Raw genomic sequence first — 19271 nt, 5'->3', positions numbered from 1 at the left:
GCCCTCTTTTAATTTACCCAGATACTGCCATAAAGTTGTCATTACTTTTGAATGTTAAAACTTACTCTTTGAAGTTATACTGAGCATCCCTCATAAAACTTATCCATTAAAATGTTTCTTTTTCATAAGATTTTTTAGAATAACAATAGGTTCTCTGAAGAAAGGATCCTGAAATATAATTGAACCTGTCCCTTATGCTTTACCTTAAATTTATTAAATTGAAACCTTTCGTTATCGGGTCAATAATTTGTTGAGAATTTTTCAACCTGATGTTTTTCATGCTCTATCAATCAAATCTTCTACCCGAAGTTTGTCAATTCAATGCTTTTTCATGCCTAATTATCTGAAAAAAACTTAAGTACAATTTAGGTGTGCTTTGTTGGATGAGTAATGCCATTTAACTTTGAACTAAAAAGATAAATATTCCTGTTCCATTATCACTCTGTTAGGTTGACTTCTAATCTAAAGTCCCAATGCTAACCATAACTTTACTGTCCATTCAACTCAATATAGAGGGCGTAATAAACCATGCAATAAGGGATGAAAGAGGATATTCTAATATCCCCTGTGTTATGAGGTGGGCGAGGTGCTGTTATATAGTTGAGGGATATTTTCTGCCCCCTTGTTGAAGTATATTGGTAGTCTTAAATGCATCTTGTCAGAATGGAGGCCTTCGAGGCCCCCCATGCGAAATCCCATCCAAATTATCGGTTTGCGGGATGCCACTGAATCACCAAGGCCATTGTCCTCTCCCTCCGGTCATGGCACATGAGGAGTGAGGTGGCTCTCTACTGACCCTCTGAGGCCAATGGTCACTATTATCAAAACCCCGTCCAGAACCATATTTAAGGGCATGCTCCTTAGCAGCAGGGTGGATTTGGGGGCTGGTTATCACAAGATGACCGCTCGGCGAGTGCTGAGGTCTGGGCAGTTACGATCTCCATGACTACACTCACCATTCTGCCGTCCTTCCAAAGCAGGGTTCACCCAGGGATCATTTAAGTCCTCTCTCACAATAAGTGCCCACTTTCACTATTCTCGGCCTAATTTTTCCAATGATAACAGGATGAGCTTTGGGTTAGCAAACGCCCCATCCACTTTTGTGAGACTGATGTCAATCGTTTTCGGAGGAATCGCGAATCATGGTTGTACTTTTTACATGGACTATGTTCTAAGGTATGACAAAACATGTGAAGAACATTTAGCAGGGTAGAGGGAAATCTTCGAATGATTTCTCAAAGTGAACTTGAAACTAAATCCAAAGAAAATCGAACTCTCTCAAAAACGCGTCTCCTTCCTTGAGCCCATGCATACGCTTGTAGTTTTAGCTAACGGCCTTCAGCCAGACGGAGAGAAAGTGGAAGCGATAGAAAATTTTCCGCGACCGAGGGAGGTCCGACAATTACAGTCCTTTTTGGGTCTAGTCGGTTATTACCGAATAATCATTCCCCAGTTTGCAGAAATTTCAAGCCCACTTCCTAAATTCCTCTGTAAAAACACGGAATATACTTGGGAGGCCGAGCAAAAGGTAGCATTTGATAAGCTAAGGAGGTGCCTCTCGTCCCATCCGATCTTGCACTTCCCGGACTTCAATAGGCGATTAATTCAATCACGAATGCGTCTTCGCATACAATCGCAGGAGTACTATCAAAATAATGGTTAGAAATAGGGCATCCGGTAGCAATTGCGAGCAAACAACGACATTAAGCTCAGAACAACGCAACAGAACTGGAGTACTTAGCTGTTTTAGAAATCATTAGAAAATTCCGAATCTATTTGTTAGGGCGCCATTTTCAATTGCGCACCGATCGCAAACCCTTCTGATGGGTCCTCACTAGAAAAGAGCCCGAACCTAAGCTTGCCAGGTGGATTATGGAATTGAGTGAATATTCCTTCGACGTAGAGTATCGTCCGGGCGAGGCACTCCCTCATATTGACGCCCTTTCTCGCCCCTCAGACGGAGTGTCGGTCATGCAAACGGAGGCCGCCTCTGAGCCGGTATGGGATAAAGGGTGCATCGCTAAAGAACAGAAAGTTTGCCCGGCGATGAAACCACTTCATGATCTGGCAATGAAAAATAATCCCAATTATTTTTATGACAAGAAGGTTGTTTGGTATTAAATCCTAATTAAAACGGCAGATCCGCGGTTTGTTCTATGTTATCCTCAATCAATGAAGGAATACATCTTACAGCGTTGCTATGATAGCCTGTCGGCAGGACACCTGGGGTTTGGCAAAACCTTAGACATTGTTCCAAGGCATTGCCATCGGGAAGGATACCCGCTACCTGGAGGCCTTCGCCATCCCTGACCAAAAAGCAGAGACAGTGTTGGTTGAGAACATCATCTGTCGCCATGGTGTTCCAAGATACCTCTCTGAGTGCTGACCCTCAGAGATCAATGGTCACTCTATTATCAAAACCCCGCCCCCTTCCAGAATCATATTCAAGGGCACGCTCCTTGGCATCAGGGTGAATTTGGGGGCTGGTTATCGCAAGATGACCGCTCAGTGAGTGCAGAGGTCCAACCCAGTTACAATCTCCATGACTACACTCGCCATTCCACCATACTTCCTAAGTTGTGGTCAGCCACGCATCATGTAAGTCCTCTCTCATATTAAACACCCTCTTTCACTATTTTCAGCCTAATTATTCTGATGCTCACCTTGTTGCCCACCCGTGACACAATTATATCAAAGGAAAATAATAATTCAGGTGGTTAGAACATAAATATGTGGTAAATTTTTCTTACTGTAGGGCCACCAAGAAAAGTTTAGCTACTCTCTTCAAATTTTGAATATTCAATGGCTCTGCAAAGATGTTTTGAAAGGGACTAAATTTTAAGGGTTTATGTTTTTCAATAACTGACAGAAAGACTCAACATTTCACATTCTCTCTAAAGAATCCTTAATACCATGCTTTGTCCTTGCTCTCCAACATTTCATGACATTTTCACTACCTACATGAGGAAATAATTCATAATCATGAGACATGTTCAAGGTGGTATTTTTTCAATTTTATTGGGTGCCATAGCATTAAAAGTACTTTAGTACAAAAGGCTCTTGAATTAGTCTCAAAAGAAATTCAAATTCCTCCAGCAAATACCATAGTAGATACTTAGATAGTCATCCACTGATGTGCCTCAAAATTCAAGAATTTTAGTGTGAAAGGTTACAGTCAAGGTGTTTACACTGAAATTCCTGCACCCAAAAATGCTAATCAATATGAGATCTTCATGTTTGAAGTCTGGAAAGTAAAACTATACTATCTATGCACATTCACAGTTTTAAAGTTCAATTGAGCTACCAATTTTAATATTTTCTACAAAATTTTGCATGATTTTTTCTTTTTGCAAAATATATATTTTCTTATTATGATTTAGCATAAAAACTGAATTGAACACTCATCAATTTAATTAATTACCCTTTAAAACAAAACTTAGCCTGTACTATTCAACTGGACTGACCTTTCATTATGAGTAAACTAAGCCAATCAAATTTTACTCTCCAGATCTTTAAAATCATTCCCAATTATAATTGGCTATTACTATAAATTCCCTGTCAACTTCCATGATAACTGCATTCCACTATTCAATTATTCCTCCCAACATGGGTAATTTTTGAAACCTTATTCCAAAGGCCATTTTTAAATTTGATATCATTTACCTAATAATCTCCCAAACTTGAAAAACTCTGATTGAATATTATTGCATTCCTTGGATTTTTGCAGTCTGAAAAATTGAATTTTCTCGTAAATAAATCTATAATTTAGAATATCATGCTCTTAATGCATTAATTTGGTATTGTTTTAGTATACCTTGTTTGCATCTCCATATTGGTAAGTGGATCTCTGCAATTATGATCAAAGTAATAGCCTCTTTGCATATGTAAGTTATCCCATCTGTCTACAAACGTCACTATCTCACATTATCAGACTCAGCATATTAAACTTGGATTTTTTTTATAAAACATACTAAAATAGCATTCAGAAAGAAAATCACATCAGTGAGCTTTGAGAGTGACAAGTTAAAAAATAATATTGTGTTACATTTTACTTTTAATTAGTTCTAAATACCATTTTCATATGTTTGGTTGTAACACATGCTTACGCCTAACTATTGACAATGATTTTTTTTATTTTAGATGACAAAAAGCTGCAAAATTTATAATTTCCTCCCACCTTTTTCTTCAAATAATACAAGTCTTAGACTGAGTATTGAAATGTAATGAAATAATTGACTTTGTAATTCCACACACTTTATTTAAAAACACACGACCCAGGTTTCGACGTTGAACGTCATCATCAGGTTGATGATGACGTTCAACGTCGAAACCTGGGTCGTGTGTTTTTAAATAAAGTGTGTGGAATTACAAAGTCAATTATTTCATTACATTTCAATATGTTATGCAAATTCCACAAAGTTACGCCTGAGACAACAAATTTTAGACTGAGTAGCCTGTGGCCTGAGCTGTTCTATGATACTTGTGTTTCTGACTATGTCACCAAATGAAGTATACTTAACTGTAGAGAAGAAAAAGAACTTTCCTCCTTTAAAAAGTTATTTTGCATTTCAGAGATAAATTAAAAAGTTGGTTTGGTAAGTAAGGTTAGAGGTTGCCTAATTTTAAACCCAAAATCATTTGAAATTCGTCCTTCAGAATAAAAGGATAGTTCCTTGCCCTGAGATTTCCTAGAAAGATCTGGAACCCAACAATTCAGTTAGGGTGAAGCTGAAGTGTCCGGATGTATCAGAATCAAACCCAGTCCTTCCTATGTTAAAACTACACATAATCATTAATTCCATTGTATTAATGATGTATCTGTCTACTTTTCCTCAAAAAAATTGTTATTTTTCTGGGTAAAATTCCTTTTTTTTAAGTTATCAGGCTTGAAATGCTAAAGGTTAAACCAACTACAAGATAAGATAAGTTTGTTTGTGTAAGGATCTGGCTCTTTACTCTTTAGGTATAAGGCGTGACAGGAACTTGATAAGAAATAACTTAAAATGATATGGTTAAAATCATTTTTACTTTACATGATATTTCTGAAATCCATCATTTCTGCATGAAGCCTAAAGTAATGAGACATAACACACTTAGGACTTCTTAATAATTTTAGTAAAAGTACCTTAACACCAGTAATACATATACCAGTGAATTATCTCTACGTATTCAATCACACAAAATTAAATATTAATCTCGTTTATGGTTACTTAGAATTTGTCAAAATTATATTAAATCCACGGTTAGGCAAACATCCCGTATAAATGAATGTTATAAATATCGTAATAAACAATCCCAGACTGCATTAAGAATGTCTTTTTTCAACGCAAAGCTGAAAAAGTACATGTACCAAGTAAGCAGCGTGGAGAAGAGGCATGGGGAACCACACTACGATGCAATTCAAGAAATACTTCTTTGCTTCATGGATGTCTTTCAATTGCTGATACTGACTTCAAGGCCATCAATATTAACTTCGCTGATTAGCGAATGTGAACTGCTTGTTAATGATTTGCATGCAGTTAATCTGTAAGCTATTGCTTGATAGGTGCTTGTATCCTGATAGGCCCATAAAATGCTGGTTTAACCAACAGTTATAAAACTTTCGCGGCTGGAAGACAAGGAATTTCCCTTCGGTATTGTCCGACGACCCGTTTCGTTAGTATCACCAAACCAAAATTATAGACCTGCCTACTTTTCATTATGGAGTGATTTGGCCCATATTTCCAGATATTAAATAGCATTGACGTGAGCATGTTACCATCTGATCCACATGATATGTTGCCTTCACATGATTCAACTAGGGTCACTAAGTTATGCATGATGAAATATGCCATAAAAGTCACACTTTATAGGATCCGTCACTAAAAGCTATGTCCAGTAAAAATGATTGGAAAGCGCACGTGGACGTAATAAGTCCTGGGGCATACTTATTTGAATCAGAAGTTCCTGCACGAATAAAATGACAGGGCTGGTAAATTGACTTAGTTTTGATAAACGCGTTTTTTCGATACCTAGCCCAAAATATTTTCATGCTGGAGTTTAACGATCGTAAGAAATGGAGAGAGAATGGACAACGCGATTCATGAAGTATTGAATGATGTAAGGGGCGTTTCAATGTAACAATACATTTGGTACATCATCCATTAGTAACAAAGTATATGGCAAAGATGCGTCGTCAATGCCAAACGATTATTAACTTTCAGAAGACTTTTAACGCAAATCCATTCCGTTGACTTCGCACAGTAATGCCATAAAATTGACCTCGCAGAGATCATAAATGACAGGAACATTATTCTTCACTGGAAGCAATTACTTTCTCTTGCTACTCTATCTAACAGACAAATGTGCTTTCAAAAACCAATTATCATCGATTTTCCTTTACCAAAAAGTGCACACATGCGAAAAACTTGAACAGCTCCATCCAAATAGGGGCCCGACATAAGAACCCTAACATTCCACATATTCGCTTGAGGTTTTGGCGAGAACCCAATAAATTTAGATTGTGTTACAAGTCCTCTATTTCGGAACAGACGAACGAAGGTCACTTCTGGGACAGGGTTATTTAAAGACTTCAAATGTGTCCCTTTTATGCGGCACGGGTCATTGAACAAATTTTGCAAATCAATTGATATTTTTATGAAATAATAGTTACGTTTATCTTTGTCAGGCAGATCATATGCTTTGTTAATTCCTTTCAAGATCACGAAAGATTAAAGAAAAATAAACACGTCAAATTACGAAATGCTAACGATAGAATTTAATTGCTCACAACGGATATGAATTTGTAATATCCCAGAACAAAATTAATATTTTATTACGAACCACAACTATAATTTCGAAAAGACATCCCAAAGCTGTTTATAACTTTTTCAAATGTATAACAATTGAAAATCGAATATAAAAAAGAATCGATTTTTGTTTGCACTTGACCTGACGACAGGAGTAGGCTGCTAGGGCGGTATCTTTGCTTGCTGATATTATTAGAAAATAACTACATTGCAATGGTAAGACGTTTTATTCGTGTTACATACTAATAAACAAATCACTTTGTTGATTTTAAATGCTTTTACATTAAAATAATGAACAATGGTGCTACAAATGATATTATCGTTGCAATAGGCATCCCAAATTACCAGAAAAGAGTACGACCTGGCACCTTTGAAAAATGCAAATTTGCCGATGATATGGGTGTTAGGTGAGTTAATTACGAGTTATCTTACTTATAAAATTAGCATATTCCTTTTAGTTTCTGACTTGGTGGCATCATTTCGTGATGAAGTGGAATTTTTTAAAGATTAATTGTTTTTTTCATATTTCCTTAGGTAATACAGTTGTTATATTTTTGCCTGCGATTTTAAAAGGAAATCGGTAAATTTTTAGCAGCTGAATTTTCTGCAGATTGTACCCGTCTTTTAAAAATGATGCAAACATATTATTTGGATAACTTGAGTAAAAGTCATTGAGTACCACTATGGGTGCTCTGCTGAATTGCATTTATTTATACAGGTTGCATACTGTGTTACCGATTGCATTTTCCCCATTCAATTCTACTGATAAAACAGAAACCTATGATATAATTAACAGTTTCTTTTGGTAAATTACTGAGAGGCCTCTATTTCAGTCGTGTGAATATAATCACTTGGAATTAAATATATACTATGGACTGTACTTTCTATACCTAACAGTGAACATACCTTGGTAACTGAAAATCTAACAACGCTGATTATGTGCGTCTCTGTTGCCATTATCATTATAACATCTTGATAACCTCCATTTACTTATATTTTACATAAATTGTTCACCTATTTAGATATCAAGTAGACTAATACTTATATTTTTAATAATATATGTCATCATCATATTATAACATTCTTAGCTGAGGCATAGACAATAGGTTCCCAAGGTATTGCTTTGCAAATACACTCTAATCCAATGTTAAATATGACCATATATGTCAATTAATTTCTCATGTTTAATGAAATTGTTATCATAAATGCCTCTTATACATATATTTAATTTTTAGCTAAATAACATTTACTGCATTCACTACAATACTTTATATTTTTGGCAATGGGAATAGATGCTCAATATATTATTCTGTATGCTATTTCCAAAGAGAGAAATCAGATACAATGGATACTATAAACAGGGTCATACTGAGGTTAAATCCACTAATTGCTACATATGTTGTGTCCTATGAATATAGTATTTCAAATTGCACCTTTAGCATTTTTGTACGCGCATTTTAATCTTCATCTGAATACACAATGTTGAAATTGTTATATTTTATTTCCTCTATCATTTACTCAAATTAAGTTCATGATGTGGATATTCTGAATTAATGGCCTAGTATATTTAGTTAGTTTTGTATGCACACTTTTAAGCTTATGTTATTTGAGACTCTGAAGAAGAGTGTAAGCAAATAAATAATACCTAAGCTGGTATGTATGTATAGTGTGTTGTTATGTCTAATTCACCTGTGAAATTGTTTCAATTTATTTCAAAAATTTTCTTTGGTTATGCATTTTCTTTAATTCTGTACTTCCTGAAGATATTGTTTTCTCAAATGCCATGAAAAGTAATGAATGGCATCATAACTAAAATGCATGTGCTATTTTTATGTGCACTTGTGGCTGGATTGATTGTTTTGGATGTACTCGCGAATGCCTAGATTCAGGAAGTAGCAATTGAAGGGAGTGAGAAAAATGGTGAAAAATGCTAATACGAAGGTAGATGGGCAGTATACGTAAGGGCTAATTTAGGAAAAGAATTCACCCTTCTTTCCTTTATTAATGAGCATCAAATAATGGGAGAATATTTTCCAGTGTGCCTAATTCTTCTGCTGTTTGTAAATCATGACATAAAGACTAATAAACAATGTAATACACGACACATTTAAGTTGTTAAGCATTGTGTACCTGTCACTGAAAAACCATTTCTTAATGGAAAAAAATTACATATTTCTCTTCATATAGTTTAAATATAAGTAAAACTTTATAAATCACACCCCATGAAATGCAGATATTATGTCAATTTTGAAGAGATGTACTGCCCTTAGACTTCTCTTTATACAACATTAGTCACAAATTACAGAGAACTGTAAATATAGTTCTGCATTTGTACCTCACCTTGAGTAATTAGGATACATCCCAGGATGAGGTCATCCAGTCTTTAATGCTAAAAAAATGATGAGTAAATAAAATTTTTAAGTTTTCCATTTGTCACTTATAGCCTTAACTCCTGCCAATGAGATTACTTATGGACATCATTAATCATATAGGTGGCCCAGGATCTGGAAAGGGCACACAGTGTGATTTGATTGTCAAGAAGTATGGCTACACTCACCTTTCTAGTGGAGATCTTCTTAGAGCAGAGGTTGCATCAGGATCTGAGCGAGGAAAACAGTTAAATGAGATCATGCAAAAAGGAGAGCTGGTATCTTTGGTGAGGATTTTTGTCGCCCATGAATATTATTTCAACCTTAATTCATTAGCTGTATTTGAAGTACACAAGGTTTGTATAAAAAGTATCAGTAACAATTTTTTCCTGACATATTCGTGAAGTACTGAATTCAGACTGTCGGTTAAGTATGCACACGATCACAGATCATATTGGGATTGATCAGATGACAGTGCACACCAAAATCAGTAGCTCTTCTCAGTAGCTGATGAGAAAGTAAGGAATTGATGATGGCTGTGGTAATGCTCCCTTTTATTTAATATGTTATAGGTTATCATCTTCAATCATTCATCAACATTGTTGAAAGTCTGTGGTTTCACTAGTTTTTAAAAATTTCAATCTTGAGCAGCTTTCATTGCGGCTCAAAAGTCATTGCCATTTTCAATTAACTATTTCTTCATTTTTGAACATGCCATCATTCAAGCCATTTACAAAATGTTAATTTAGTGCAAATATCAGCAGGGGATCAGGTTCTTAATCTTATATTCAGGAAATCTCAATTACATATTTCTTAAAGAAAAGTTTAAGTCTCGAAAATGAAATTCATGCTTCATGATTTCTCTATAGCCTATAAGTACCATTTCTAGTTGGGACCAATTCAGGTCACTACTTCACCTTCAGCTACTCATCATAATTCCTAAGCCTCACCATCCCGCAGACCTACACTGCCTGCCCTTTCCGAAATGTGCTATCGATAGGATAATGAGGAATCATAATTTCTTTTTGGTATAAAATATGTGTATTCTCTAAGAAAACGAGTTATGTTTCTAAAGCATCACTTCATGTAGAGAAGTAAGTGTCCTGGAGATTTTTGGGCTGTCTATAGGAAGTATGGGTATCACAAAGGATGCAGATGGGAAAAGAGAATAAATTACTTGGTGTGACAGTATGTAAAGCACAGTTCATACAAAAGGCACATACTCTGATGAGTTAGCATTCTAATTTAGTAGAACATAGAATTTTGAAGGGGATGTCAAATTGATATCAATCATATTATAAAATATCATTCTATGTTTTAAGTATGGGGTTTTGCAGCCTACACTATACAGGGCCAGATCATAATTGCTAATGCAGGTGTGATATTATGATATGAATATGTTGAGCCCTAAGAAATGTAATATAATTCAGCCCACCACCTCCTTGAAAATCAAGAAAACCTAGGAAAGGAAGGGAACTTCAGAAAAATCGTGCTAAAAAATTATTTGATTCTTCCATTTTATCCGAGATAATACAGCAATGAAGGTGACCAGTTTTTTTATAAAGGAAGGTTGAATTATTAATTTTTCATCAGATTTTCTTGTTAATCTTTGCAACATACATTAAAATAATGCAACAAAGTTAATTAAAAAGTTTGTTTCTTGACTTCCATATCATCCTCAAGTTATTATGTTTGTCTTCACATTACCAGACTTAATATGGTGAAGGGTGGTTAGGATACAATTTGATCAGTGGAGGAAATGTAATTCACACTTTTAAATCTGGGAAGGGCTTGTTACTTTTCCCTGAAGTTGGAACTTGATAAATATTTGTTTACAAAATAAATTTTTTGATTTGGTGAAATTAAGCCTTTCATTTTCAAACAATGTACAAGAAATTATATTGTATTTACATGTAGATTATCTTGGAAGATATGTAGGCTTTGTTGAAAGTGTTTTGAACCAAGATAGTCAGTAGTAGGACCCTAAGTAGAAGCATTGTGTTAGGCAGAGAAGCTTTTTACAAGGAGTAGGGAGTCATTGACAGAGACATTGCATGAGAATATTTGGCAATGATTAGTGAAAACTTTGATTTTGAGTGTAGTTTTGTACGGTGGGGAAACTTGGTCATTAAAGTAAGAGTATGAGTCTAGGTTTGAAAATTTTGAGATGTGGTTTTAGAGTAGAATGGAAAAAGTAAACTGGATGGAAAATAAAACAAAAAAGTTCTAGTTATGGTCAGAGAGGAGAGATGTTTGTTTGGAGAAATTCAATGGAGGCACAAAAAGTAGTAGCACAGTATTTTGATTAGTGATGGGAATCTGAACCTGCACCATATTCCTCTCTCTTTGAAACCCCCTTCTGCACTGGAAGTATTCCCATTTCACCCTAGTCTAATGGGGAGTTATACAGTAGATGCAGGTTTAAAAAGTAGTCAGCATGCTTAAAAATATGAATTCACTCCTATCATATGGTAGGCATTCTCATAGATTATTAATTTGTTCTTATGTACAGTTGTACGGGTGTTTTGATATGTGACCACAAAGAAAAATGTTGGTGAATTGTTCCCTTTTAGTTCATTTAATCATAGCTGTGGATCAGATATGTTATTTATTCACATAGCTGAATTGTTGCACTATTAATTGTTGTTTTTAAATAGGATATAGTAATGGATTTACTGAAAGAGGCAATTCTTTCAAAACTGTCCACATCAAAAGGATATTTGATAGATGGATATCCAAGAGATATTTCCCAAGGAGAAATATTTGAGAAAGAAGTAAGTCAAATCAAATTATTTGGCCTCAGCTAATAAATTTGAAGCATATTATACGTAATAATAAAATATAACTGACTTTTTGTTTTACAGATAGTTCCTTGCACTCTCATACTGTTTTTTGATGCTAAGGATGAAACAATGAAAGAAAGGTTGCTAAGTCGAGGAAAGTCATCTGGCCGTGTGGATGATAATGAAGAGACCATAATGAAAAGATTGAAGACATTTCATGATCTAAGTGCTCCTGTCGTTGATCATTACAAGATTAAGTGCAAAACTGTAAGTCACCTTGACAATGCCTTAAAACATATGAAAGTATAATGATTATACTGACTTTCATACTCACTTTCAGACATATAATAATACATTTTATTTACCCAAAGATCATATTACAAAATACCTGGTGAGTGGAGAATGTACATGATATAAGGCACCCCACAATGAAGTACAGTGTACACTCACTCAATCGAGATACAAATTTGGGACTATCAATTACATTAAAATGTAGCATACAAACAAATATCCAATAATCGCAGAGCATTTATATATAACAAATATAAGGGACTCAATAATCAGGAGTATTATTGAGATATTCATCCATAGAACAGAACTTTTTATCTTGTAGGTATCTTTTTGATTGCGTTTGAACACAGTTGTTGCCTTAGTATCTTTTATATATACTTTTGGGTAATTGTTATACAATCTGATGCCATTTCATTAGGACTTAATTTTACTGCTTCAGCACCTATGTTGCTGTAGTGGATGTTGTGTCTTCCTATGGTGTAATGATGATGACAATCAGAGTTGAGGGAATAATTAGCGAATTTATTTTTTTATTAGAATTAAAAGCATAATAAATGTGCATGGGAGTGGTAGTAAATTTAATTCCTGGAATTTAAACTTTGATGAAGCAGTATGAGGTTTCTCAGTGATTATTCAGATGGCTTTCTTAAACATTTTAAAAATGGTTTGAGAAATGGCAGCTAAGCCCCTAAGAATTATACTCTACATAGGTTATATTTGAATATACTTCCACATAGTTCAAATGCAGTGGTACAGTGAGGCTTGTAGTCTCACACAGAAGCCTAAATAAATAAGTGGATCTGAGCTTACCCTGTAGGGCTTTTGCATGTGTTGTGTATCCCAAGAAATATTTGCCCTCAAAGAAATGCCTAAAGATTTAGACTCAGTCACTTGCTCCATTAATAAGTTAATAATTTTTACTGATAGACTTTCTGCCACATTCTTATTGTGTGAAAAGTGCACCATTTTACTTTTATTTACATTTAAGTCAAAACCGTTTTCAGAACTCCTCTTGTTATTGTTAGACAGGCCTTAATTTTTCCGTAAGACTGGAATTTTTCCATTTTACTCACGCATATGGTCATACCCTAGGACTTCAGTTCATGGGGCACCCAAGAGTTGGCAAGAATATTATTAGTGAAAACTCTCAAGATTTCCAATTACCAATAATTTTTTTAGAGCCCACATATTGATCTTAATGATACAAGAACTAACAGAACCACTAAAGATGTTTTATCCATACGCAATAGTCAATCATAAGGGTGTTTTGGTAGGAGAGGGAAGAGATCACCTAAAACTAAACCCTAAAGCATGTGAAATCTACACATTCAGGGTAGGGAGGGCATTCCCTGTGCTACCCTTCAATTTCCTACAAGGTTTTATTGACAAAATTGTACCATTTGGCTTTTTCAAAATGGAATTGTCCAAAAACTTCACCTCAGATTTGAACTCAGAAACCTTGGTTCAGAAGCTGATTGTTCAACATACTGGACTAAGCCTACTAAAGTTTAATAAACTTTGATGCGCCAGACATGAAAAATTGATCCAAATCTGCCTTGAGATCTTAGGAATTTCACTATCTCCAGTTGTATTTAGTGCAATATATGTCAGAGAATAATATCTGTTTGAGTATTCTGTTGTCTATAAACCTTTTACATCTAAAGTAGGAGTTAAATACGTTCATAAAAAATAGAATATTTGAAAACATACAAATGTGTAGATATACAATGCATAAGATGACAATGCAGTTATAATGTCTTTATAATATACTCAGTAACATAGTTCATAATACTTTTTTCTTTTCTATAAGAATGTTTTAAGTTACATTTCAGAGATGTTTTGACACCCAATAGTGCCATGGGCAAGCTTGTAATAATATTACAAAGAAAATAATCAAACGCAGTAGGTTCTTTATCCAAACAGTGCAGTGGTAGTATGCTAGTATGCATTGAATTAAAACACATGCCGATCAATACATTTTGGTGTGGTATATGTAGGAGGCAAGTCCTAGGGGGAATGGTACAGTCTTATCAATTGCTAAATAACATGGGACCATGCACTTTTCTTGATCTAAATGGACATTTTATGCTTTATGACACACTGTTGTGTGTAGAATAAATATTGGCAAGGGTATCAAGTGGATGTTCAAATGGAACATATTTTGGCAGTAAAACTTCTAATTGGCCAAGAATTTGTTTAAATCATGAGGAGGTACATTATGGTTTTATTTTTGTTATCATTTTTAACTGGAGATAGTAAAAGGGTTTTTATTCTTATTTTTTGATTTCCTTAAAAGAAACTCAACTTTAATGTTCTTCCTACATTATAATGGATTTGTTCACATAAAATGTGTTTATATATTTGGAAACTACAAATGAAAACATTGTACATTCTGCCATAATCATATTTTAAGTATAATGCGTCGGTTAATTTTTACAGTTTTCTGCTGAACTTCCTCCGCAAGAAGTTTTCTGTGCCGTAAGTAAGTGTCTTGATGCCATTCAACAGCAAGCTTCAGCTTGAGAAAAAACAAGTCCAAAATTCACAATGGAAGTCTCTATCAACCTCAACTTGAATAGAAAAAAGCCATCATGAACTCATCATAAAAGTTATGCTATTCATTAAAGCAGTGAAATGCACAATTGTGTAATAAACATTTATTTTAAGCCAAACATTATTGTACAAATGCTATTATATTTATACCATTCAAATATGAAGCTGTTGCTTCTCCATTGAAAGATGCTTTATATAACTGTTAAAAATGTTATAAATTTATTATATCTGTTAAGTTTGCAATAATGAACATTTTAATCAATATAATATATCACCAAATAATGTATTGCAGTATTTCTTTTTTTATTCTTAAGATTTTATCTACCAAAGAAATCTTCCTTAAATTTGAGTTGATCGTCATGGATAAAGTTACCAAGATTCTGAAGTAGTGCACTAGATGAATTCTCTTGCTATTGATAGGACATAGGTTTCAATAGCTTTTCCTCTTAGCACTGAAATTGCACCATTTAATTAGCCTCATTAAATGCTTGGTAACAGATCAAGCAAAGTCCCTCTCCTAACCCAAACAGGTTTTAATGGCCAATAGGTGGCTTTATATCTTGTTTCCCTCTGATGAAACATGTGATATCTATAACATTGTTTTGGAAATGGAAATTATAATGACATGGCTTGAGACTTTTCAAAAATATGCAATTAACCAATGATGCTGTAATTCCATCCACTTCATAAATATTGCTGAGATTTGTTATCATCTCTGCATCAAAGCCGTTTTTATTTACATATCCATACTCTTTTCAGCTTAATCATATTTTTCAAATCCCATACAAAGGAAACACAGTAAGGCAGTATGTAGTTTTCAATTTATCATCAAAGGGATGAGTAAGCAAAAGACATGTTTGTAGTAATAATTGATTGATTTCTGCTATTTGCATGTATTTCAAATATTTGTCACAATTTGATGATTCATCCATGTTCATATGACTTTATTGAAATATTATGAGGGTGATAACTTGATAATTTGTCTTAAATTTGATTATTTCATAATTATTCATAATTTTCTGATGTACTTTTATAATAAATAGCTATATTTAAATAATTCTGTAGTAATTTTTACTTCCCTCTCTCCCCCTCTGGTTGATCAATTCATTCTGGTGGGTAATGCACATCAATTTTTTGAGGTCTTAATGGAGGAAGCCAGGACTCAAATCAATGGCAATATATATATGGATTTAAATCCTTTCTCTAATAATAATCTTGAATGGAACTTCATGTACATAATAAATACATGTTTTTATCATGTACATGCAGTTCAGTTTATTTGACTCATATCTCAATAACATATCTATTTTTCCATAAGAATACCCAGCTAACAATGTTAGCACTGCCGAGAATTGCCATTTTCTTCATTACCAGATGATGCCCAGGATAAATGTATACATGGTGCTAATGAAGGGGTTGCCTATGGGTCCTTAAACATCCTCGTCAAAAACAACAATAGTAATAGCTTTAAAAAGCACCCTTCCACCACCAGAGTAATCAACCCCAAGGATATGAGAAAATGCATTTTGATTGCAAAAAATGAAGTTGGTTTGTTCATCAAATGTAGAGGATATTGAGGAGACCACTATATGCAAGTGTTTCCTATATTATTTGCAAGAATTATCAGCCTTATGAAAGGAGAAATCAAGAAAAACCGAATATGTAGAGGACGATTCAATTTAAAAAGTAAAAACCCTGGTCAGGTGGGAAGGACAAGAAAAGTAATAAAAATTATCATGCATGATGGAAAAAATTGAAATAATACCTGAATTGGTAATAAATAATAACAAAATTTTGCCACAAACTGATAATTAAAAATATGACTAATATATTTACTGACAAAACAAGTAGTTAATGTCATCTGTAGATATGGTCCTCACACTGTGTCAGAAAAACAATGAGGGAAAACTTTATCAAGAAGGAAGGTCCCACAGTATGACATTTGATGATGAGAGAAGATCTGAAGGGTCATCTGGGGGAGAAGAGTCATGCCTTTGAGAAGCTGTGTCATGGAGAATTGGGAATATTGTGTGAGGGATGAACCCGGCCTCGTGAACACATTCTGGAATGGCTAACATGCATGAGCTGTACATGGGAAACACTTTGTGTTCTGGAAAAGGCAACAGGACCTAAATACCTGCAGGCTAGCACTCTGTAAACTATGCTACATAACAATTCTATTACATTTATTGACCCTTTTAACTGCACACCTCTTAAAATTGAACTAATGACCCATTACGATCATCTGCATTGCTAGCAGATGCAATAACTGCCGAAATATTTTAAAACGATTGAAGTCTTCCATGAGCATGTATTCACACCAAGGGGTATCCTAAAATTTTAATTATTACTAAAAATTATCAAGAGATTTCAGATTACCTTAATTTTTATTTGCTAGTCTTAGACATCTGTACATGGTCACCATCCAGATTCATAGATTTCTCTCAGAGTTTCTTGAGCTTTTGAAGACTCCAACCATGGAATGGTTTTTCAAGGCCTAGGAATTAAAAAAATCACCAGGAGTTAGATCAGGAGAATAGGGTGGATATTCAAAATTTCATAGCCACATCATTTTAATTACTGGCCGCACCATGTTTGCTTCAAATAAGGGGTCCCATTCACAATCATTTGGATGGTTGCTCTTAGGTCTATTTGGATAAATCCCTCCATTTACTTCACTGAGCAGCATCGTCCATCGGGGATGGTTTTCCACTTCTTGGATCATCTGTGAGGGACATGTGGCCAGTTTGAAAATTCCTTTTCGACTACACAACTGTGTCAAATGAAGGGCAAACATTTCCATGATCAACCAACATTTCCATTTAGATTTACCAGGCACTGCAGTCTTTCAAATGAAGGAACTTAATCACACTGCGAGCTTCAATCTTCTTCATACTGAGTTACTTCAACCTATGGCTTCCCGAAACAAAATTAATCAACATTAATAGCTATAACTTACAACATTAGGCACCTAGGGAGCAACTAATATATAAAATTAATTCTATCCAGATATCTTGGCTATTTCTAAGTAATAATTACTTAATAATTATACTCCCTCATATGTATCATGCCATCATGTGCCTCAAAGAATATATGTTAGCATAAATGAAATATTATCATTAACCATGATGTACATAATTACCATGCTACGAATATAGACAGGCTTTCATTTTAACTCCTCATAGTCTTACTTTGAACAGTAAGGGACCATTGTATATGAGTTAACATTTTAAAACCGTTAGCTATTGATTACTGTTCAATCTGTGTCCATCCAAATCCCACCTACACAGTAGAATACCAATTCATTGTAACCACCTCTTTTGTGTACAGATAACAGAAATTCTACAATTAATATGAATTGATGACCATGGTTTCAACAGTGGCACCACCTGATGATGCCACATAGAACCAATGAAACCATGGCCATGGCCACCAATTAATATTATTTGTGAAATTACTGTTTCTGTTATTTGTACAATGGAGAAATTCCACCCAGTAACAGCAACAAGTGCCAAATCCACCCTTGTAAGATGATAGTAGCAGACAGGAGAGAGATATGGGGATACTGAAGAAGCATAAAACATCAATAATGAACCCGAAATCAGCTGATTATCTAATTTTCAAATTCAACCAGGATTACGTTTTCATCATGGCCATACACAATTTTACATTACAAAGGAAGATGTGAAAAATTACACAATGAAACCATTAGATGCCTAATCAATTGCCTACCCATATTACTAAGAAAAATGAAAAGGCTATTATCATTACATACTAATAGAATTACTGTATTTACCACAAAAATACAGTAGTTAACATGTACAAGGAAATACTAAGACATACCCATACATATATCTTAAATGTCTGGAACAGAAAAACAATTAGCAGCAGAATTTAAACTGAACTCTTTTTTTTTTATTTTCACTTAAGTGAAGAATGTTGAAAGTACCCTCTGTTGATTTTAAATATGAGCACTTTGGCGGCAATTAAAAAACAAACCGAATTTCTGGTCCCAATCGCTGACTTCACCATTTTCGTTCACGAAAGTTATTTATTTCACTAAATTAAGACTTCATATCCATGTGATGATGTCATTGCAAGGAGTCACCTTTGCACCATGTCGGCGAGTTGCAACATCATATTATGCGAATAACTTCTCCGATCTGATTACGAATCATTAACGTTTACCATGGAGTAATAATGAACAGAGGCTTCACAGCTGTTTTGAAATAATTTCCAGCTAACCAAGTTAAACCATGTGTCTACTCAAAGCACGCAATGCAACTATTGTGATTGCGACATTATTAACATACAGAAGATTCAAGGGATGAACTTATTATTAAGTTCAAAAAGGCACATAAACCAGTTTCTATCTTTTAACGCAACCTGACAGCGCCAGTTACACTGCCAAGAACAATGCAACGCTTACAGAATGAGAAACAATGATTATATACGATTAGTTATTCAAGAGAAAGAAAAGAGTTTAG

The 19271-nt window shown here is 34.5% G+C and overlaps 1 protein-coding gene and 1 long non-coding RNA gene across 3 annotated transcripts; one reads left to right on the top strand and one right to left on the bottom strand.

Moving 5' to 3' along the window:
• Window positions 1–6912: 6912 nt before the first annotated feature.
• Window positions 6913–15832, top strand: Ak1 (Adenylate kinase 1). The gene is made up of 6 exons (XM_071594612.1): window positions 6913–7004; window positions 7120–7195; window positions 9281–9444; window positions 11815–11931; window positions 12022–12207; window positions 14671–15832. The coding sequence occupies exons 1-6, from the start codon at window positions 7002–7004 to the stop codon at window positions 14752–14754; spliced, it is 630 nt and encodes a 209-aa protein (XP_071450713.1). The 5' UTR covers window positions 6913–7001; the 3' UTR covers window positions 14755–15832.
• A 1337-nt stretch (window positions 15833–17169) lies between these two features.
• Window positions 17170–19190, bottom strand: LOC139696027 (uncharacterized). Of its 2 annotated transcripts, XR_011702555.1 has the most exons (4): window positions 18784–19190; window positions 17617–17700; window positions 17375–17509; window positions 17170–17281 (listed from the first exon to the last, which is right to left on the bottom strand). It is a non-coding gene; the product is annotated as an uncharacterized lncRNA (long non-coding RNA). The 2 variants fall into 2 exon arrangements; XR_011702554.1 differs by having other exon boundaries at window positions 17375–17700.
• Between the last annotated feature and the right edge of the window lie 81 nt (window positions 19191–19271).

This window comes from Hetaerina americana, unplaced genomic scaffold (assembly GCF_022747635.1).
Source record: "Hetaerina americana unplaced genomic scaffold, ioHetAmer1.1.p SCAF_65, whole genome shotgun sequence".
Taxonomy (NCBI): Eukaryota; Metazoa; Arthropoda; class Insecta; order Odonata; family Calopterygidae; genus Hetaerina; species Hetaerina americana.
Note: the sequence above shows the minus strand (reverse complement) of the source record. Positions and strands in the feature narration are given on the sequence as shown.